Genomic DNA, 25,069 nt, shown 5'->3' with positions numbered 1-25,069 from the left:
CTTAGCTCCATGTACAAAGAAAGTTTTCAAGAAATACCGGTATCATACTTGTATATCATGGAAAAAAGCCAAGTAGGTAGGAAAATAATTCCTCATGTTTCATTCTTGTTCAATGGGAAGAATATTTGAAAATTAAATTAGAAGGAATAGCTCTGGGAGGATATTGCCCATCTGTAAGTTGCAGACTATATACTGGTACATATCTCTTGCACTGGCTATAGCACATATGCAATATTCTTCCTTCAAAATTCAATGTTTGCTTGATAAAGCCAAAATGTCTGAAAGTTTAGGAGAAAAGGGAAAGCCAAATTTTCAAAGCTTTTATTTGTGTATCAGTCACAGATTGATATGGTATAAGAAGAATTTCTCTTTCTTGTAGAAAATGGATTAATTGTATCCAAAGTTACAACCATGTTCCTCTTATTTGCTGTCAAAAAAAGGGATATGCTCTTGGAGCAATAAACCATACAGCCGTCTTCCTTGCATCTACTGTTTGCCTAGGAAGCCACTCTATGAACCACCTATTTCTGATTTACATTTTTTAAGAGTAGGAACAACTTTAGACTAATTGAAAGTCAAAGGTTAAAATTATAATTTAAGGTTAAATTATAATTTAAGGTTATTCATAGCAGTTCATAGCAATTAGTGTAATAAAACAAGTATTTTAAAATAATCAATCAATCAATCAATCAATCAATCAATCAATCAATCAATCAATCAATCAATCAATCAATCAATCAATCAATCAATCCATCCATACTCCCTCTTCTTCTGTCTCTAAAAGCCATAGTTCTAAATTCTACTGACCAATATACTGTACCTACTTACTGATCTAAATTTCAAGTAACTTTCTGAAATCTCTCATTTGCCCACTGTTTATTAAAATATAACTTTAGAAATACTGGTATTCATTTGTAGCTATTTCTTAATATTAAAGTATACACAGAAGCAAGAGTAAAAGCTCTGAAGATGGCCAAATTGCTGAAACTCGTTAGCAAATAAATAATGTAATTCTAAATGAAAAAGGCATTTTCACCTTGTTTTTGTAAATATTTTGATATCATTGTTTTTCACAATATCATTAACAACAAACTGTATCTTTCTAATTTATCTTGAACATTTCCTCTTTGCTGATATGTTCTACATCATTTTCAATCCCAAATTACTATGATTTTAATAAGCAGATTATTGCAGCAAGTTAATCTACTGATATGAAAAATTATATCTTTCCTGTAGAAATGCATTACTTCTTCACAGTTTCTTATGATAGTTATAAGTAGACGTTTTCCTAAACACAAAGCACAGTTTCAAAATTATATGTTCTGTCCAAAGAGAAAACACGAGACAGATAATTCATCACTCAAGAGCTAAATGTGATTCTCTTGTATGCTGACTATCCCAGAGGAATTGGTTGATGCACCTGTCTGGAGAGTGAAGGATTCAATTTTGAGTCCTAACAAAAGTTTTAGCATATTCACTTCAGATAACAAGAATTATGCTAATCAGTATAAGAAACACAGTGCAAAATGACAGTTAATGACTGAAAGAAAAAAATACTGGCCAATTTTATGTGCAAACATTATTATTTCAAAGATTTATAAAAAATTAATTTATGCTATATTATGTTTCCTTAAATACCATGTTTTACTATTTTAAACAATAAAACTTTTATCAAAAGAGATTTCCAATAATTCATATTAATGACTGACTTTAAATGGTACCGTACACAATGTATAAAATAAGCTCCAGTAATAGCTATGGAAGTGAATTTTTTCATTCATTATACAGTTACTATTAATAAAAGTATTATAAATACGAGAAAGTGTATTAATAAAAAAATATATAGGTACATGGAAAATTTGTTTTTTATATTACAATGGTATTAACTGAGAGGATTAATTTATACAAAGAACATGAGGAATTTCAGAAATGTTATCTGTTTAAAAAACTGCTGAGATGCAGCTCTTTAGTTGTAGATAAATTCTTATTACAATTAGAATAATAACAAGAAGAAGGAGGAGAAGCTACCGGTATGGCTAAGATCTGCTAATTACCCATGATATGAGTACCCAATTTACTGTAACATAGTATACTTGTTTCTGTATAGGCCTACTCAAGCAAGATTCAAATGTATTAGTGCCTGTGCATAAAATAAACCTAATGGTACAAATCATTAAAAAACTGTATGTCTTAAAATTCGGTTACAAATTTGTGGACAAATGCCTGCAATAATAAGAAACCTAAAATCCTGCATGTATCCAATTAAATTTCATAAATCTTAATGGCCACCTTCAAATTATAGTGCAAGCATCACTCTTTAAAAATATAACGTTATACTGTATTTCAAAATCATACACAGTTTTTCATTACCTAATACAATAATATCACGCTGAACAGTGCGTAAAAAAAATATGAATCAAAACAGTATTTTAAACTTCTTATATTAACATGTTGCATAATCATTTATATAAAACTCTAATTCTTTATAAAAATTCCCAGTAGTTTTATTTATTTGTGAAATCTTATGTACAGTATTAAAAGAAAGGACACTTTTGTGAATTCTCAAATGTCTTTCATCATAAAAATTCTGATGACATTGTATGAGGCCACCATGGATTAAAAGACAGCTCCGAACTGACAGAGATTTATGTGGTGTTGTTCCTAAGGACCAGAAGGCCAGAGGGGTGAGAAGGGAGAAATGGGCCCTACAGGGCCACCAGGGCTGCCTGGAGAGAAGGGGGCACGAGGCAAGCGGGGGAAGAGGGTAAGAAATCAATCATGCAACTAAATCTAGCATGGTGTGGCATTTGCCAACAAAAATTTTACACTGACAATATCAAAGAGCAGAATTCTGTTTCAGATGCATTTTGTTGGCATTTGAAAATTAATGCTAGATGGAATATGTTTCCATTAACTTCATGTCTCATTACTTAAATTATTGCATTAGATAAGGCATTTAAAACATCTCTATACATAAAATTACATCACTCATAAATTTCCTAACATCAATGGGAATTTTACACTCATAAATGTTTAACTGAGAAGAAGTGGAACCTAATTCAAAATAATGAAATCATCAGGAGATTAAATGGAGGAATCTTGGATAATTCTTTTCTGCCTCTCCTTTCATCAACTAGGCTTCACCACTATTATACTTAATACCTTTCATTCCATTAGTAATTCCTCCTTATTTTATTTATGATATTAGTATGAGCTTTAATCTGAATTCTCTTTCTGAATAAGCTTTTATTACACCTTTGCTAAGGATATGATGTTAGAAAAATTAAATAACTATTATGTAGAAATGAGTTCTAATGTAGAACTCCTTAACGAATTGCATCCGTGATTGTACAGCACATCCTGAAAGATCCCTCTAAACTTGTATGTTTTAAAATTTAGAATTCAGAATTACTGTAAATGGAAGCATGTAGGGAGCATGGTACCTGTAATGATGAAAAATATGATAGAACTATTCTGCTCACCGATGGATTGTATGGTTTGTAAGTAATGTATAGGTATTGCATCAATAACTGATTGTTATTTAAATGGGTAAACCTATGAGATTATCACCATAGGTTTACTACATCATATCTATAATTGTCAAGGAATCTTTGTTGAGAGTATGTACACTGGTAGAAAATGACATTCCAGCACCAAGAAGGAGTTGTGTAGATAAACAAAATTCAGGAGGTATGTTTGCGCATCTGAAAGATTACATCTATTCATATTTGCATGCTAGTCGATGAAGAGTGATGCTAATAGTGCCACTATAACCTTACAAAGCAAGTTTGCTTTAAATACGTGTTATACACTCATGAGCATTAGTCATCGTCTGCTGTTGATGATGTGAGGTAGGTGTGAGTCAAACATGTCTTTAAGGAGACAAAGAAGGCAGTATCAGCGGCTTACTGAGTTTGAACGAGGCTATGTAACAGGGCTATGAGAATGTGGAGGTTCTTGGCTGGGATGCATCTGCAATGCATCACTGTTGATAACAATGATCACGGGAAGGCAATGTCTCAAGAAGACTGGGATCCAGCTGCACATGGATCACTACGGAGAGAGAGAAGACTGCCGTATTTGCCACATGACTGTGATGGATCATACTGCATCTGCAGCTGTCATTAGAGCTTCAGTTGGCACCACAGTGATACAGCAAACTGTAAAATATTGATTATTTGAGGTCAGCTCCGAGCCAGACTTTCTGTAGCATTCGTGCCATTAACTCTGAATCACTGCCATCTGTGACTTCAGTGGTGTCAAATTAGAGCTCATTGGAGGACAGAGTGGAGATTTGTTGTGTTCTCAGATGAGAGCCATTTCTGTCTTGGCTTCAATGATGGCCATAGGTTGGTGACAAGAAGGCCAACTTGGAGCCAGCTATCTGCAGCATCGACACATTGGACCTACACCAGGAGTTATGGTCTGGGGAGCAATTTCCTATGACAGCAGGAGCACTCTTGCTGTTATCTCAAGAACCTTACAGCGGACTTGTACATCAGATTGGTGAGATCCTACTGAATTTTAAAGCCAAAATGGTCCAAAAACCAAAATTGGTGTGTTTGCCCTAAAAGTTACCCCATTCCTTGGGGCACATGGTAAAATAATTACTTTTTTGTGTGCAGCCATTTTTAAATGTCCTGCTGAGGTGTTTAAAAATTCCTTCGAAAGGCCAAGCACACCTGCTTGATGAATACCTTTGGAATTTCACTGTATTTTATAATTCTGCTTTTGAATTTATGACAGTTTGTGGCATACTGGTCTGTGTTGTCATCTGTGGACAGTTTCCATAGTTATGTATACAGGGGAACATTAGAAATAGTCAAATGAACTCTTTCCCTGTTATAGACAACAAAATATGTCGAGCAGAAAATGCCCACCATATGTGCCTTGTATTTCTCTTTATGTTTGATGAGAAATATTTTAATCTTCAAAGTTCATCTTGGGTTCATCATGTTAGATTTACCAGTAACTGTTAACTGGAATTAGTAAATTAAAACTCGTATATGATGTGGTATATATATAATGGTATATACAAATAATTTTCAGTGAAAGCTATTTTGAAAACTATGTCAAAATCTTTCACCGTTCAAAGACCAATCATTACTGTTAGCAGTATGTATTATCGGCACACTTTATCTTGGTGCATTTGTGCATGGGGGTGAGGAGTAAGGAGGGAGCTGTCCCGGTTCTGATAGTTGCCAACTGAATAAAAATGAAATCTGAATTGAATCGAGAATATGATCGATCGATATGAAGTTTCTAAACCGTTATTATCTAAAACCAACATTTTTTTTTTTTTTTTTTTTTTTTTTTTTGCTAGTTGCTTTACGTCGCACCGACACAGATAGGTCTTATGGCGACGATGGGACAGGGAAGGGCTAGGAGTCGGAAGGAAGCGGCCGTGGCCTTAATTAAGGTACAGCCCCAGCATTTGCCTGGTGTGAAAATGGGAAACCACGGAAAACCATTTTCAGGGCTGCCGACAGTGGGGTTTGAACCTACTATCTCCCGAATACTGGATACTGACCGCACTTAAGCGACTGCAGCTATCGAGCTCGGTAAAAGCCAACAACTATGTCATATACACATTATATAACATTTCTCGATGCAAATCTTGTTCCTAGCATGAATTCTATAGTTTGGCTTTGCTGTGTAAACAACAACAGTACTAGTACGTAAAGTGTGCGTGATTCATAGTTTGTGTTTCAAAGGTTGCCAGTACGAATCTCGAAGATTGCCGAGGTCAACCGATTCAACACTAGGGTGTAAATGCACCAAGATAAAGTGTGCTGATAATACTTCGATATATAAGGGATTAATAAGTCAAGTAGAATGTTAAAAACTATTGCTGAGGAGAAGAAAAGGGCCAAGGAAAAAGAAATATATGGTGCTGGGAAGTTCTGATTTAGCTACTGTAATTTTATATAAAACTAGCAAGATACCCGTGCTTCGTTACGGTTTTATACTGAGAGTTATTATTCAAAGTTTTATGTTTTGGAGAGTCCCCTGTCAACTGAGCCTGTAAAATACGCCCTCAGTACGTACAAATGGAAATTCTAAATTCCCATGGAGGGAATTAGATATTTTTCCACCAATAAAGCATATCAAAAATCAGATCAAAAATTAGATGTATGGCTTATCAGGCGTCTACTCTATTAACCAGCACTTCGTCTTAGGTCTGACACTAGACTCGTCAGAGTGGGATGTGTCAGACCCTACCCACTGATGCTGGGGTGTATGCAGGTGAACTTATCAGAAGCCTATTTATGAGGCACAGTCTGATAACTGCATACGGGAGATAAAACTCCACAATGGAATTAATGCCCGCCTAGCAATTCCAAATGGAAATTCTAAATTCCCATGGTTTTAGGCGGATAAAAGAAAAAAGTGAACTAGTGTCCTCGTCCTTGTGATGATGCAGCTCTTTTCAGGCATACCCCCAATGGAGGTGAGCTGCATGTACCATTTGAACCACATACCAGCCCTCCTGCTATTATTAAATTTCTGGCAGTACCGGGAATCGAACCCGGGCCCCCAAGGATGGCAGCTAATAACACTAACTGTTACACTATGGAGGCGGACTTTGGGTGGATGATTATTTATTTTCTGATCTAACACTCATTTGAACCCCATACGGAAGAATTTAAATGTTTTAAACCCCATCTTATTTAACATCTAGAACGTAAAAGTGATCAACCTGTGAAATTTTTATTTTGTACGTCGAACAGTAATGGAGGAATGAATACATTTGTAAGGGGTGGATGTTTTTAAATATTTTAAATATTTATTAACATCTAGGATATAGAAGACCACCCTTAATGAAGAAATTAAGTTGGTGCCTGAAACAGTTTTGGAAGAATGGATATTGTGTTTGTGAGAGTCAATCACCATCTAAACCCCTTCGGGAGAAATATTTTGAAGTATATGATATTTTACACCTAGGACATAAAAGAAGACCCTGCTAGTAAAATTACAACTTTGTACATCAAACGGTTTTGGAGGGAAGAATCATTTCGTTTATGGAGGTAACCTCATTTAATACTTTAGGGGCTGAATGTTTAAAAAAAAAAAAAATTCCCTATTTCACACCTAGAATCTTATAAATAAAGTTGTAGGGGGTCCGCTGTCTGTAATTTCATTTGTTTTGCCAATTTTTCAGATATTTATCCGTTTTAGGTCAACTCAAGACAGAATCGGTGGTTGTTACTTTTTGTGTCTGTTTGTCTGTTCCACCACCATGGCAAAACGGCTGGATAGATTTCAACCAAACTTCATATTTGGAGTATACTCACCCCGAGGAAGGTTTCTATATGCATTTTATTTTAAAATCTTTGATTAGACGGGGGGTTTATAGGGAAAAAAATGGTTTTCCTCCATTTTGTCTTATACTATTGATTTCCTGTAAACTCCGTGGACTGTATGTGAAACGTCTCTTCATTATAAACAACTTTTGTTATGTTCATAATTTACTTTACTATTCAAATGACGGAGAAATTTACTATTTTCTGCAGGTATCATGGTCTGCGTGTGTGACCGACAGACCGACAACGAACCTACAGGTTACCATGGCAACGTCTCTGACTGCTTGCCAGCAGGGAAGTAACGTATTGCCATTTTCCTCATCATACCTTTAAATTCATGGTTGTTCCTTGGGTAGAAGGCAATTCTGCAGGATATTGGGGGAATATCATTGGAGTTTATAACCGTCCTCGAATAGCTTAAGTAATAACACCATTAGTCATATTATCTGTTGACCTAAGAATACGTGCGCCTAAATTTCTCCTGTTACCTCTTTCTTATATCCATAACTCGCACCAGCATAATTTATTGAGGGGGCATTTGATTTTCCAATACATTCACTTGGTATTTACATATTTGTCATCATCCGGCTGTCCTCAGTTTTAATCCATTTTCTATTAATTTCAACTTTCTTTACTGAATTATTTTCTTCCTTAATTACACCGTATGTATGCGAGTGCTAATCCTGAAAGCTTAGCAATCTTTCCTTTGAGGAAATATTCAAAGCTATGCAAATGTATAAATGTTGGCCCCTGAAAATATCAAAATATAGATGCAATTTTAACGACGGTGCATACCTTCGTTTCAGGATAATTGGTGGCTAATCTGCAAGTCTTATCACAAATCAGAAAGCACAATCGCCTTTCATTTTGGAGAGATCTACAACTTTGGTCCTATGACTTTTTATCGTATTTCTATTCCTTATACGTTAAATATAGCTGTATTTCTCTATTTCAAGTTAATTTTGTACTTTCACACGTATATGTTAACATTAATTTAGCACACTTATAGGAAAAATAGAATCATGACATTCGGCACGCACATTGGCATGACCGGTGGCAATGTGATAGCCAAATTTTATGATTCTATCTGTCACATGAGCATAACAAATATAAAGTAGTATACGAAAACTGTACAAAATTTCACATCCAATGATTCTAACTCAATCTAACCCATAAATATAGGAAATACGAGATGATGTCATGGGACCAGCCATGTAGAACACTGAAAGAGGCGTCTGATGGTGAGGTCCGTTTGCAGATATGTCGCAGAGTTTCAAAGCACTAACTCTCAAAATAAAGGTCTGCACTTCTAGAGTGTGTCTGTACATTGACTATTTTGGTGACATTTCTGTACAGTTATCCGTTTTAGGTGTAATAATGACCATCTGCATATTTTTAGCTTTGGTGTCTGTTTTTCTGTTTGTCTGTTTGTCTATAACTTGGAAACTACTGGATTTATTTCCACCAAAATTCATATTTAGAATCCACCTGTCCTTGGGTAGTTTTCAGGGCAAATATTGTTTCTAAATCCATGAAATGACGGGGGGTTTATACAAAACCGAAACCGTGATTTTGCACTCCCACAAAATATACAGAATAGAAATCTACGTGCCTTAATGGAAATTAATTTTTAAATCTTTCTGCTCATGTGCATCATTTCGGTAAGAGGATTTATAAGGGAGATATCGTTAACCGGACTTAACTTAAGAACGGGCGCGTGTTGAGCGTATTTCTTACAACTTGAAAACTATTGAAGATATTTGAACCAAACTTTATATTTAGCATCCACCTTTCCACAGGTAGATTTCAAAGGTCAATAACATTTCCTGTTCCTGGAATGGACTGGCGGTTTTTAGGGAACCGAAATGGTGAATTTACTCTTCCACAATATATACAATACATGACCAACCTGACTGGAAATCGACCAAATTTGTTGGAAATCCGTTTCTAAAACTTTTTTCATGTGTATTTTTTCGACAGAAAGATTAATAAGGGAGATATCATGAATGGTCGGTTTTGCAGGGTAAGTCCAGCAGACATAGACCAAAAGGTGTTGAACGTCGAGCAGATTCCTTATTTATCTATATAAGTAAAATCCTAACAACTGTGTGCCTGTATATTGACTATTTTGGCAAAATGTTCGCACAGCTACGCGTTTAAGGGGTAATAATAACAACCATCTGCATAATTTTTTGGTTTAGTTTCCTGAAAGTCCTAATTTTATCCTTCTTGCCCAAAATCCACATTGCGGCATAATCTGCCAGACAAATAAGAAAACAAAAATTTGGCAAAATTATATGTTTTAGCCTGTAACGGACAGAACATTTCCAAGAGCTTTAAATTTTACACTTTTTTCCCCGAAGAATATTGAAATATGAAGGCAATTTTAATGATGGTGCAGATCTTCGCCAAGTCCTATCACATAAGGGAAGGCACAATCTCCGTTCAATTTGGAGTGATCTACAACCTTGGTCTTGTGACTTTTTGTTGTATCTGTATCCCTTTTACGTTTGATTTTTGTCTATTTCTCAATGTTGAGTAAATTTGGACTTTTCACATGCATAATTCATACTTTCAATCACTTATAAGAAAGATAGAATCATCAAACCCTACACGAAAATTGGTCCACCCAGTAGCCACATGTGAGCCAAATGCTATGTATGTAGCTGTCACATAATTATCTGAAAAGTAATGCGAAGTGAGATAATCTTACAAAAATTTTACCCTATTCAACGTTTCTAACTCAGTCTGACCCATGAATAGATCAGATATCATACGACCAGCCAATTAGGCCGCTAAATCTGACGTCTTATGGTACAATCCTTTGTCGACATGATGTACCATTTTGCAGCAGTCAATCTGTAAATGAAGGTCTGCAATATTTTAAGCATACATATACTTTCGTATGTCGATCTATATATATTCACTGATGTTGTTTTGTAGCGATCAAGAAAGGGTGTGTCTGCTATTGTAATCAGTACTCCCCACATCGACTTTGACTGGCAGTAGGAATGGGGTCCTTCTCCAACACCTGTGTAACTGGCATTAGTAAGGAAGGCCTACCATTGTAGTGAATAATTCACTTTTCGATTTGACTTGCAGAAGGCAAGGGAGTATGCATTGTAGTATAAAAGTCCCCTACCCGATTGTGTTTGGCTGTAGGCAAGGGTACCCGCCCTTATAAACAAATGTATCCATGTAAAATGTGACTGGTATTAGGCATAGTGGCCTGCTAGTTTGATGGAAACTCACCAACTTGGTGTGACTGGTAGTAAGCTGGTTGGCTGTAGGAAAAGGGGCCTGTCATTATAATTATAACTGCACAACTCAATTTTGACTGGTAGTAGGGAAGTTGCTAAACATTCTAATGAAAATTGTAATTTGCCTGGAAGTAGGAAAGGGGGCCTGCCATTGTAACGAAAACTCCCAAATCGATTGTGAATGGCAGTAATCAAGTGAGCCTGCCGTTATCATCACAAATCCGTAACAAGCACTTTACATTGGAAACACCGTATTGGGAACCTCGCTATGCTGTTTCTCGGATAACGCTAAGAGACATGCCATTTTAAAACAATCTTATTTACTGTATGTACAGTATTTACTTCGATATTCGAATACAATGTAGAAAACCGTAGCGAAGCACGGGTACATTTGCTAGTTTAAAACATATATTGCTATTTGGAATTTTGTCTTCATACATTAAACCGTTTCGGAGGAAGGAATGAATATATTTGTTTTTGGATTTTAACTCCCATTTAATTCTCTGAGGGGTTAAATTTGTTTCAAACATTCTGTTAATTAACACCTAGGATATCGTTTGAAATTTTAACTTCATTATTCAGATGGTTTCATATAAATGCATATTTATTTGCTTTATGTCACACCGACACAGACAAGTCTTATGGCGACGATGGGACAGGAAAGGGCTAGAAATGGGAAGGAAGTGGCCATGGCTTAATTAAGGTACAGCCCCAGCATTTGCCTGGTGTGAAAATGGGAAACCATGGAAAACCTACTTCAGGGTTGCCGACAGTGGGGTTCGAACCCACTATCTCCCGGATGTAAGCTCACAGCCGCGTGACCCTAACCACAAGGCCAACTCATCCGGTAAAATGCATATTTTTGTCATCATTTCACACCCTCTAGTCAAACCCCTTAGGGGTGTATTTTTTGAAGTCCACTTCTTATTTCTATCCTCATAAAAGAATTCAACTTCTTTTATAGCTGTCTTAAGTCGAACCCCCTCCCATAAAATAAGAGCTTCTTTATTTTTCAAGGAGATTCCAAATACCAATTTTCACGTCCATAATATCCTTCGTTTTTGAGATATGAGTATCCCCATATAAAGAATTCGACTCATTTTTCAATTCATTTATACACACACACACGTTCTTAATTGGATTTTCCAAAAACAAAAGAATAAATTTTTTTTTTTTAAAGGAGATTCCAAATACCACTTTTCACGACTGTAACATATTCAGTGTTTGATGTGTAAGTATCCTCATAAAAGAAATTCAACACTTTTTCACTTCTTTTCACCCACCCCATCCCCTAAAGTGGATTTTCCAAAAACAAAAAATATGTGTTTCTATATATTTAAAGATTTCAAATACAAATTTTCATATCGGTAACATCTTCAGTTTTTGGGATACAAGTATCCTCATAAAATTAATTCAACCCCTTTTTCAGTCATTTTGACAACCCTCACCCCCCCACCCCAAGTGGATTTTCCGAAAACAAAAAATATGTGTTTCTTTATTTTTAAAGGAGATATCATATACCAATTTTCAGGCCTGTAACATCTTCAGTTTTTGAGATACCAGTATCCTAATAAAAATAAGACAATCTCTTTCTCAGTCCTTTTTCCCCTTAAGTGTTTTTCGTGAAAAAAATACATGTTACTTTTTTTTTAGTTCCGTTTGGGCCTGCTATGGACCACGTGGTTCTTATCTCTAGCAGCTTTCTTCTTTGACCAGAAGTCCTTCATTCTTGCACTGTGAATGTCTTTTCGCTCCTGAGTCCATTTCACTCTATTTTTAAAGGGTTAAAATTTTATTTTCATATCTAACATGTTAACATTTTGCGATATATTGTAGATATACTCATTTTTAGAAATTCACCCCCTTTAACACTTCTCATTAAGAGGATTTTCAGAAAACAAATTTTGTATGTTCCTTTACTTTTCATGTCTGTAACATGTTACGTTTTTGTGATATACTCTGTAGAAACACTCATTTTAAAAATTCACCCCCTTTCTCAATCCTGTTCATCCTCCCTCCCCCCCCCCCCTCAAGTAGATTTTTCAAAAACAAAAATGTACATATTTCTTTATTTTTAAAGGAGATTCCAAATACCAATTTTTACATCTTTAAAATGTTAAGTTTTTGTGATATAGATACACTCATTTTAAACATTCAGCCCCCTTTTCACCCCCTTAGTGGTGGAATAACAAAAAAACCTCCATTAATGGGCACCTACATAGTAGTATAAATGTATCCCCAAAATTTTATTTCTTTATGCTCAGTAGTTTTGGCTTGGCCATGATGAATCAGTCATTCAGTCAGTCAAACACGACATGTTATTTTATAAATATAGATTAGCTTTTTCTCAAAACTTTGTTTTCCAGCATTCAAAATGTTGTATGTGCAACAGTTTTTACCTGGTTTGTCTTCAAATTTGGCATGCCTACACTACCATGTGAGCTGCATAAAAGTTGGTATCCATTTTGAAAAATAACGATATCTGACAGAGGTATGTCGAGTCAAATATGAACATTTGAGAACTTCTAAAATAAATGCAAAAGGTTGAGAGAAAAAGTAATTTAATAACATCAATAATGGGTAAATTTTCAAATAATAATACCAATATTTATTCACATACCCCTAAGAATTATCACAAAAAGTTTCAAATTAAAAACTCAAAAATTGGTATGCAAGGGAGCTTTTGAAATTATTCAAATTATCTTTATAAAATGTATTATAAATCTGAAACTATGATACCAAATTGTTTCAAATTTTAGAGTAATCTGATTTCGGCAACATAAATGAACTCGCACAATATGGTGAATTTCAGATGAAAATTCCAAAACTTACAAAACTCAGCAGCGTTCCCACTTCAAGGGGGTGTTTTCCAGTAAGATAGCACTTGTCCTCATACCACTGCTTTCACCCAACATGCTCTACAGAGAGTCGACAAGTTGCCTTGGCCTGTGAGATCACCAGACCCATCGCCCATTGAGCATGTATGGGACATTATGGGTCAACAATCCTAGCGTCACCCAATACCAGCATTTACAGTCGCTGATATGACTGACTAAGTAAAACAGGCGTGGAACTTCACTCCACAAAATGACATACGGCACCTGTATAACACAATGAATGAACGTTTGCATGCTATCATTCCAAATCGTGATGACTACAGTGGTTATTAATGTACCACCATGTCAATGTCTTCTTGCGCATACCTGAACCTGCAACCTGGAAAGTTTAATCAAATGAATATGTTACCTAGGCAATTGTTTAGCCTAAATTGCATTCCTCTAAACTATTGCGGCCTTTGTGTTGGGACTTCATTTTCTGCCAGTATACGTTTACAGTTTAAAGGATTAAAATTTTACATGCGTACTGATCAGGAATGACATAGTGATATAGCAAGTAGTATTGTGGTAATGATAATGAAAACTATGCCTCCTTGATAAACGTGCAAGCTATTACCATCTCAACAGAACTAAAGGATATGTACAACAACTATATGCAAGTACCGAGCAAGTGGCTGCGCTGTTTGGGTCACGTAGCTATCACGTTGCATTCGGGAGATAGTGGGTACGAGCCCCACTGTTGGCAGCCCTCAAGATTGTTTTCCATGGTTTCCCATTTTTATAGCAGGCAAATGTTGGGGCTGTACCCTAATTAAGGCCACGGTTGCTTCCTTTCCACTCCTACCCCTTTCCTATCCCATTGTTGCAATAAGACCTATATGTGTTGGTGCTACATAAAGCATTTTATAATACCAATATAAATGGTCCGCTCTTGAACATTATAAATTTTCCAGCTAACTCATTCCTAGTTGCCAGCGTTTTGCCCCAGTGTGCTAAGTTGGGCTCATCAGTTGGTAAATAGCACACCCACCAAGGCGCATGGCTAGTGCATACCGTGAAGGTCACTGCATAGGTTACTTGAAGCCACCAGCAGTCCCAGTGCACTATGAGAGACTTTGTCTCATTATCAAAAATTGATGCCTGCCTGGCCATCAAATGATACAGATGTTAGGAATGAGTTAGCTGGAAAATTTATAATGTCCAATAACGGACCATTTATATTGGTATTACAAATTTACTCATTCAGGACAAATATATCAGGTTCCCTATGGGAATCAACATCTGTATCATAAAGCATATTGTAAAGAAACTATATGTAAGTGACAGAAGAGTAAAGGAGAAATATATGGTATTTATTACCAATAAAATATCTGACTTTCAGATAATATAGGGAGATTCACTGTTTTACCAGACGAGTTGGCCATACAGTTAGGTGCGCGCAGCTGTGAGCTTGCATCCGGGAGATAGTGGGTTCGAACCCCACTGTCGGCAGCCCTGAGGATGGTTTTCCATAGTTTCCCATTTCCACACCAGACAAATGCTGGGACTGTACCTTAATGAAGGCCATGGCCACTTCCTTCCCATTCCTAGGCCTTTCCTATCCCATCGTCGCCATAAGACCTATCTGCGTCAGTGCGACGTAAAGCAAATAGAAAAAAAAAAAATTCACTGTTTTAATAAACCATAATAATTAAAACATATTGATTCCTTCATTTTTATATGCTGTTCCTATGCAAAATCATTAACTGATTTACTCATCATAGATTCTTCATACACTTCATGAACTTCTGAACAATACTGTAAGCCTTGATGAACCTCAATGAAAACAAAGGAAATATTGAAGGAAAGGAGAATTTTATCAACTTTTTTCTTTTTTAATTTATGGGTGTAGTGGTAAAATTATTTAGCAGAAGTGTACAACTATGCACCTGAAAACAAGAAATGGCACAGTAACAGTGATGTCATATGGACCTATCATCAGGAAAATGCACTGCAGATTCTGTGTTTTATCTTTAAAGTGCTGCAATCATTGGCATTTCCTTTTCAACTGAAGAATTTGCATATATGCATCATGTATACAGAATAGTAGACTAAAATAGCCATCTCATACATCAAGAAAAAATTTGCCTTATAAAGATCCCTCAGAGTCATTAAATTGATGTCTGAAAGAAAGTTCCACCGAGCTCGATAGCTGCAGTCGCTTATGTGGGGCCAGTATCCAGTATTCGGAAGATAGTGGGTTCAAACCTCACTGTTGGCAGCCCTGAAGATGGTTTTCCGTGGTTTCCCATTTTCACACCAGGCAAATGCTGGGGCTGTACCTTAATTAAGGCCATGGCCGCTTCCTTCCCACTCCTAGCCCTTTCCTCTCCCATCGTCGTCATAAGATCTATCTGTGTCGGTGCGACGTAAAGCCAATAGCAAAAAAAAAAGGAAAGAAAGTTCTTCTCTTGAAGGCAGTGTTTCACAAACAGATTATTAACTTCTATTATGAACATTTTATTTTATGTCAGACAATAATTATTTTACATGATTATGAGTATGGCAAAGACAGTCTTCACTTTCACCTTTTATTATTGCAAGGGACAGGTAGACAACCAAGAACATCACTGAGCTCTGTATGGCTGTCACACAAAGCTGTTTCAGATTTTGTTTCTAGGAGCTCCGGCCTTCTGGCCCCAACTTGGCAGGTTTGATCCTGGCTCAGTCCGGTGGTATTTAAAGGTATTCAAATACGTCAGCCTCGTGTCGGCAGATTTGTTGGCACGTAAAAGAGCTCCTGTGGGACTAAATTCTGGCACCTCAGCGTCTCTGAAAACTGTAAAAGTTGTTAGCGGGATGTAAAGCCAATAGCATTATTCTTATTCTAGGTCAAATTAGTCAAGCTGCTGCTGTATAATAGCTTTATAGCTTAGGGTCTAGAGTCAAAATAAAGAATAATTTTGTCTTTATTCTGTAAACTGCATACAGTCAGTGGCATATACAGGGATCAAGATGTGGGCTACCACTACACAGGTTACTCCTTTTCGATAGCTGGTTTAGTGAACGTCAAGCCTTAAGTTTTTTGAGCCACAGGAGTAGCCTGCTGTGTTTTCAAGGCTGTTTCACAAGCTACCTGCTCTGGCTTCTGCAACTGCCAATTCTCAATACCTAGTCAGTGGAAATGTTAGCCTAGGGTTTAGCAAATTAAAGCCCAGCTTTGTGGCTAAATGGATAGAACGCTTGCCTTTTGTCTGATGGCTCCGGTTCAATTCTTGGAATCAACCTCCTCATACTCTTAATTCCCCTGGCTTGGGGACTGGGTGTCTATGACATCTTCGCCAGTCATTTCATCCTCATTAGGTCACCACCAAGCCTTTCCAGAGGCTAATAATAATAATTATTATCAAATAAAATTGTAGAATTTTACAGCATTACCAGTGGTTGTACCTGTCGTTCACTGGTTTATTAGCTTCCTTGGTAGATCGGTGGTGGCGTCTGACCCATGATCACGGGTTCAGTTCCAAACAACAAGAGAAATCACTAAACCTGAAAGATTGCATTTCATTTTAGCAGATCTACCTATAAAAAGAAAAATTACATTACTCCTATAACAGCAGACCTGCATTATCTTTGTACAAGTATGTAGAAATAGATAGGAGTGAAAATACCAATACTGTGTTACCTATATTATTAAGTCAGAAGTATGAGGTCAGGAAGTATATACGATGAGGAACGCATGGTTGTTTGGAATCGTGCAAGGCATCAGAGACTGATATTGCAGCCAATATGCTGCTTCCCTCTTCCCTTGACTCATCCCATACGGCTTGCAGTTGAATGTCCGATAGGTGCGAGGACCAAGGGAATAGTTGTGCAAAGCTTCGTTCCATCAGTCCGCCACTGCTAACAAGGGGGAGAGAGCTCAAAGACTCATAGTTCTCTGGAAGACTCCGAACTGACATGATTGACTCACGTTTTCTCTCATTGCTTCCAAGTTTTGTAAATGGAACAATGTGTCAAATGCTTACATTATAATGTGCTTTAGATTTCCATCATTCTCATTTGAAGTTTGAGCTTCACCGATAGCCTTGGTAGACCTCAATATACACCACTGCATATAATATTAACCGTAGTTAATTGAATCACCTTGTATATAAAATTTTGAGGAAGTTTTCATTTGCTGTGAAGATGTTCTTCGTAACAGATACATTCTGTTCTACTCTTTGGTACATTATTATGATTTGTAAATCTAGATAAGATTTAAAGGATGTATTGTTGTTTTAAAGCAAAAATCTTCACATTATAACTACCAAAGAGGTACTTACTCAAGGGGTAGCAAAGAAAAGAAAAGCCCACTATTAAAACTTTGTTAAATTAGTGGTAAATCATATGTAACCTGCCAGTATATGAAACTTTCACGGGTATTCTTCAGAATTAGATACATACATACTAAGCATATATCTCGACATTGACAAAATAAAACAGACTAATTTAATGAAATATTTGGGGATATTAATCGATAGCAGGTTCAGATTCAATAGTCATATACAACATATAGCTGAAAAGTCTACAAAAATTATACACACCGGGCGAGTTGGCCGTGCGCGTAGAGGCGCGCGGCTGTGAGCTTGCATCCGGGAGATAGTAGGTTCGAATCCCACTATCGGCAGCCCTGAAAATGGTTTTCCGTGGTTTCCCATTTTCACACCAGGCAAATGCTGGGGCTGTACCTTAATTAAGGCCACGGCCGCTTCCTTCCAACTCCTAGACCTTTCCTATCCCATCGTCGCCATAAGACCTATCTGTGTCGGCGCGACGTAAAGCCTCTAGCAAAAAAAAAAAAAAAAAAAAAAAAAAAAAAAAAAAAAAAAAAATTATACATGTCTTGTCAGAGTCAGCTAAAATTAATTGGGGATTGCATTCCGATGTAATGGGTATCATGTACAAAGGAGCAATACTTCCATTAATCTCGTATGGAATTCCTGTTTGGGTAGATGCCTTAAATACATAGCATAATGTCAACAAACTAAAATGCGTACAGAGGGTAGTAAATATTAAAGTTACGAAAGCCTTCAGAATGATGCCATATGAAGCACTGTGCATACTAGCTGGAATGACTCCAATTAATATTAAACTTTTGGAAGATACAAATTATTAAAATATAATTAAAGGAAGAATTAAATACATGAGAGATACCACTGAAATTGACTCTACAAAGAATTACAAAAATTGGCCTTACCCAGCTGAAAACACAATAATGCAAGACAAAAAAAGGAGGTACTTTATACAGTCCAGATGTACACAGATGGCAGCAAAACCAAGTCGGATGTCAGGTCTGGAATAGCTATATATATCAACTCTGAACTAACTCATAAACTTAGGTTCAAATTATATAATAGAAGCTCAAACAATCAGACTGAGCAAGTTACAATACTGAAGGCACTTGAGAAGTTACAAGACATAGACAACATATATGAAAAAGCTGCTCTAATACACACTGACAGTAAAATAACTTTGGATCTTTTATGAAACAACCACAAGCACAATACGTTGATAGAAGAAATACAAAGCATTTTATGATATCTTCAGCAAGAAAACTGGATCATACATTTTTTTTACATGGATCAACGCTCATGTTGGCAATGAAGGAAATGAACTTGCAGACCATCCGGCCAAACAAACTGCAAACAGCCTGGACTTAGAAGTGGTTTACAATCAAAGACCTATCTGTACAATCAAACAAGACCTGAGGGAGGAAACCATACGATTGTGGGAGAGCGAGTGACAAAATACAAACGGAAGCATAACAAAATCATACTTTCCTAATGTATGGAGTAGACCGAAAATTGAACTAAACCTAAGTCGTGCGACCTCGGGTTCGAATCTCGGCTGGGTCAGGAGTTTTTAATTGTCAGTGATTAATATCCCTGGCTTGGGGACTGTGTTTTTGTGTCGTCCTTAATGTTCCTTTCCTCACATTCAACACTTTACACTTCCGCCATTTACATAATACACGCAGGTTCCTCACATATGGTGCAAGTAGGGGCAAAAGATCTTCATAGGTCGATGCCCCGAACAAATAGCAAAAAGAAACCTAAGTCATAATATGACAGCTATGACAACAGGCCACGGAAAATTTGGTGAATACTTTTATACATTTAAAATAACAGAAGACCCTGCATGTGTGTGCGGTGAAACAAATCATCAGACAGTTGATCATATTCTTTGGGAGTGTAAGTTACTCAACTCCGACAGAGGTGAACTTTGTAGAAGTGTTATAGGTAAAGTCAGCGGGCCACTGGCCGGTGGAGAAATACGAACTTGTGGACAAACACCTACAGGATTTTTATAAATGTTTACATCTTACAACGAGATAGCAGTGTAATATTGACAAAAGTAATATGTAAATAATTGTATACAGGGTATTAATTAGTATTGTCATTATGTATATACAAGCACAGTAGTATTGTTTTCTGTAAAGGAGCATGCTGGTAATGAATGAGGTCTTTTATAAAGCATGTAGAGGAACATAGTCTGCAAGTAAGATGCTGTCTTCTTGGTACCTCAACCAAACATCCCAGACACGTTGTGGAAACCCCATTTCTAATGGTTGCTTTTGCAATTCATAACACCAAATCAGAACCTGTTGAGGGACTTCCATTTTGACCATTACACTGTATGACCAGGAGGAAATATCTCATTTCATGTCGTCCAATCCATTGTATTCTTGTTTCTTGCATGCCACTTATCAATCCAAACTTGTCGGAGTGTTCCTACTAGTGCCAGCAAGTCAGTATTGCTTCTCCAGAGGTGTAGGCCATAGCCATTTAACAACTTTGAGTTACATTTGTATATAACGCTGCTGAAGAAATAAGATCATACATACTCTTTGAACTTACCCAGCTTGTTACATGGAGTAAAAAACTAAGATATAATTAATAAATTGTGTGCAATGATTGTGGCATCTGTTATGACATGATAATTGAATAGATGTTAAATGTATATAACATCATTTTGTCAGTAAATAGTAGGTAGTAAACAAAGTCATAGAACTCAACACACAAATAACAAATGCCTTATGAAAAACAAATGACATAAAGAACAAACTAACTCTTATGGGTGCATTAATTTCTTTTTAAGTCACTTAAGATATAAATTCTGTAATTTATCTTCTATTATTCAGTAGAACACAAAATAATAGTGATATTTAAACATTATCAGGGTTGGGCAGTAATTGAGTGAAAATAATACAATTACTTGTAATGAACACTTCTTTGTAATTTTTTTACTTGTAATTGTTACTTTTCATGCCCGCCCCTGGTGTAGGGGTAGCGTACCTGCTTCTTACCCGGAGGCCCCGGGTTCGATTCCCGGCCAGGTCAGGGATTTTTACCTGGATCTGAGGGCTGGTTCGAGGTTCACTCAGCCTACTTGATTAGAATTGAGGAGCTATCTGGCGGTGAGATAGCGGCCCCGGTCTAGAAAGCCAAGAATAACGGCCAAGAGGATTTGTTGTGCTGACCACATGACACCTCATAATCTGCAGGCCTTCGGGCTGAACAGCGGTCGCTTGGTAGGCCGAGGCCCTTCAGGGCTGTAGTGCCATGGGGTTAGGTTAGGTTACTTTTCATGAAATGTAAATTTTACTCGTAATTTACTTCTTGAAATAAAATTGTAATCATTACATACCAGTAATCAGGTACATCGCATCAAAAATTTGGCAACTTTGGATCTCCAGCACTCACAAGGCGACACGTGAAGGGTTTAAAACAAGGATAGCATATGCACTCATTCATTTACTTGCAGCTTGTTGGGTTACTGGATGAGATTTAGGCAATCATGTGCTATGTCTTTGTGACTTTGCACATCACCGATAATGGAACCAAAATAAATATGTGATGGCAAAGGAGTTAAAGAATTTCCATTCCCCTATTTCAATAAATATTTTGGATTAGGTGGGCCTAAGAATAATGAGAACCTGAGTTGAAATGTAAACTTAGCTTGAGAACAATTATTTTGAAAGTATCAAGGTATCACATTCAATCTCATTTGCCACTTAATGTCAGTAAACTAAAAAACACAAAATGGAGTAATATCTTTTTCCTTGCAAACTTGGGCACTGATATCATTCCAGCCCCACATGGAAAATAGTGTGGGTAATTTCCTAGCAACTGGCATTCTGTGAAGCAATTGTAATTTTACTGATTAGTGATTACTTATTGAAAAAATAATTTGTAACTGTAATTGAGTAAAACATTTCTCATGTAACTGTAATTCAGTCCAATTACTTTTATAGTAGAACCTCTGTTATCCACAATACTTTTAACCTAAATACTGTTTGGCTTATAAGAGAGTTCACAGAAGTCCCACTTTACAAAACAAACATCAATTTAATTAAAATTGATTAGTACATGTTATGTCCTTATATCTAGAGCCCTGCATGGATGCAGATATCCACGAATAAATCCACAGCCATGAAGTTAGTGCCTTGGTGGATGCAAACTGTATGGTAGTGCGGATAATTTTTCGTAATAATTTCTAAATAGTGAAGTTTATCGATTTTCACTCATGTATACTCTTAATTTTACTTGTGGTTAGGTGACCCTTGACGGTCGGATGGGAGAATGGTGATATATAAAGAGCCTTGTGACCATAAAGCCGTAAATCTAACCTGGACTAAGTCTAACTTACTCCTGCCCGCAGTTGATGGAAGGAAGAAACAGAGGTCAATATGTCGGTGGGTGTCGCAAGAGAAAATCCCTCATAACCCTGTGACTGTAGGGGTTCTCATGCTAGATATCAGTCCTATTGTATCATGTTAACAGATCTATCAGTTTCAATACCTTGGGTGTAATATACTGTAGTTAAATGTCTGCAATATACACGGATATCCATTCGCGGATATGGGTGCGATTGAATGTAGTGCGGATGCAGATAATATTTTGTATTTTCGCGCAGGGCTCTACTTAAATCATGGACATCATCAGCTATAGCTTAAATACCATTTAAAACTAAAAGATAAAGGTACCTATCACACAACAAGAAATGGTTAAAATTATATAAAGGTTAAAATATCAAGTCCTTGTTGTCTAAAAGTCTTTCGTTGATTGTAAAATAAGGCACAAACTTGGACTCTTCTTAAAATGGATCACGGTGATTCAGACATTATAATACTGTATTATGAGTTTGGTGAATCTTAACTTGTGCTGTGTGGGACAGTGTGTTAAATCATGCTCAACCAGGTTGTTAAAAGTTAAAAGCACAGCACACCCTCCACAGCAGGATGTGGATAAACCAACTTAAGCCAGCGAGGATATATGTTTTTTCAATACCTTAACTTTCTAAAAATGTAGTCACCAATTCAATGACATTTTTGTAAGGATCACACAACTGACTTGTAATTAACCACTTCAAAATTATCACTCTTCCCTTTCTGCACTGGGGCTGCTATAGCGGCTCTCTACTAATTTGGTATAACTCCTTCACACAAGCAGCAATCAAATAAGTACTTCAGATATAGTACTATATCCCAAATCATTGTCTTTAACACATCCCCAGAATTCTTATAATTTCCTGCTATTTTTCTAATTTATAATTTCTGTATTTTTTTGTACATATCTTTGTTATCACAGGTAAATTTCAGTATTTTGCTAGAATTAGTCACTTCCTCTACCTGGACATTATCCTTATATCCAACCATTTTTAAATACTGCTGACTAAATAATTTTTCTTTTTGTAGAACTTTACATATACACTCCCCTTGTTCATTAATTATTCCTGGAATGCCCTTCCTGGAACCTCTTTTTGCCTTAAATTCCATTTTTCACTAAAATTCATATAACTACCAGATATGCTTGCAATCATGTTATCCTTAGCCAACTTCTTTTCTGCATTCAATTTCCTGGTAAATTCCTTTAATCTCTCCTTGGTTGAATTACACGTATGCTATTAAGAGATTTCCTAGATATTTCTGTCAAATTGAGAAATCCTTGTTCTCTCCGTAATTTTGGAACACAATTTCAAGTTCATTTTCTATGAATTTTGCTGCAGTTTCACATTTACCATATAATAAGTAAATTTAATTTTAAATAGACCTTATCACTTTAAATTGCTTTAATTTAAAAAATAATATTACTATTATCTTAACCAGAATCATATCATTTGTTAAGATAGGTCAAAATCACTTCAAAATATTTCTTGTCATATCTATTGTTAATATGTAAAAGAGTTACTTACCTGAGTTATGCAGTTTTCTGTACTATTGCAAAATTTGTCAAAGAGGCATTGCAAATACTGAAGTCTGCTGGTATGAAGTAGGACAATATCTTTCTGTTGGATGATGAATCTTGTTACATAGCCTACATTATGTGTGGTATAATATATATCTAGAGAAGAAATTAAAGCAATTTATCCTAATATGGACAAAGTGTTGTGAACAGAAAATAGAGTTCACCAAGTCACCAAGAATTGCCATACTATACTCAGAAAGGTAGCTGCTAATACATGTTTTACCTTCTATCCCTGTCACAACATGATTGTCTTCCAGGCATAATTCAGTCCAGTATTACAAAAAATTTGGAAAATTACTTTATATCTGTTGTGATTGAACTGAACAAAAATGATGTCTCTTCAATACCATTTCTCCCAGATATATAATGTGACAGCATCCTAAACGAATACAGTATTATTTCTGTTAAATTTGGTTTCATCTGTAGTACAGTCTTGAAACAGCAAAATTGATATTATTGTTAAAATAATAGGGACTTTACATTATGAGCAAATTGGAAAGCCACCACTATATTGATGTGTTAGTGCAGTGCCATGCTATAAATTTAGTTTACCAATATTAAATGATATAGAGCAGCCGTCTTTGTAGAATAATGCAATGTTTCACAGTAATTGGTGATGTCATATACAGTGGAACCTCGAATCATCGTTGTCAGTGGGATTGCAAAAAAAAAAGCTAAGTGCAAGAAAAGGATGGATGTGGGAAATAGCAGTTATAAAGCACTTACAAACATAATACTTAAAAATAAAGCACATATAATTACAGTCACGCATAAAACATATAATGACATATGCTGAGTGGCTAGAAGTCATGGGAAGGGGTGTCCCATTAGAAAATGTGCTGCATATGACCCCTCGGCGTTGCGGCTAGCTGTGGCGTAGCTGATCCGTCTGTCACAGACACCAGTGTCATGAAGATGGCAACACGTCACGAGTGAACCGACTTTTTTCGTGTGATGATCATCGGTGCACGGCGCATGGGTCATGGCATTGCGGAGATTATGCGCAAATTCAGATTTCTGAGCCCAACAGTGTTGAGGGTGGATCTTCAATATCGCAGAGAGAATGTTACCACCCACATAAACTGCCGCACGGGAAGACCACAGGTGTTTAACGAATGGACATCACGTCGCCTCCGCAGAACCATACTGGCACTCAGCGCGCTACTGTGAGTCAGATCAGCTCCCATTTGAATGTTGGGAGCCAGGAACCCATTTCTATGAGGACTATAAGGAGGCAACTGCACCACATAGGCTTCACTAGCCGACGACCAACTCGTGTCCTTTTGCTGACACCTCGACACAAAGCTCAATGACATGCATGGACCCGCGAACATCGGCAATGGATGATGGAACAGTAGTGGTGTGTGTTATGATCCAATGAATCCTGGTTCCAGTTGTAT

At 36.6% G+C, this 25,069-nt stretch overlaps 1 protein-coding gene across 1 annotated transcript in view; it reads left to right on the top strand.

The window, feature by feature from the left end:
* LOC136861524 (collagen alpha chain CG42342) overlaps nt 1-25,069 on the top strand; it is a 381,636-nt gene that overhangs the window by 72,729 nt on the left and 283,838 nt on the right. The window contains exon 12 of the mRNA XM_067138827.2: nt 2,667-2,764. Coding sequence (XP_066994928.1) covers nt 2,667-2,764 — 98 coding nt within the window. The remainder of the gene's footprint in view (nt 1-2,666; nt 2,765-25,069) is intronic.

The sequence above is a fragment of the Anabrus simplex genome, chromosome 1, assembly GCF_040414725.1.
Source record: "Anabrus simplex isolate iqAnaSimp1 chromosome 1, ASM4041472v1, whole genome shotgun sequence".
Lineage (NCBI taxonomy): Eukaryota > Metazoa > Arthropoda > Insecta > Orthoptera > Tettigoniidae > Anabrus > Anabrus simplex.
The sequence above is the reverse complement of the archived record's forward strand: the minus strand, read 5'-3'. Positions and strand labels throughout refer to the sequence as shown.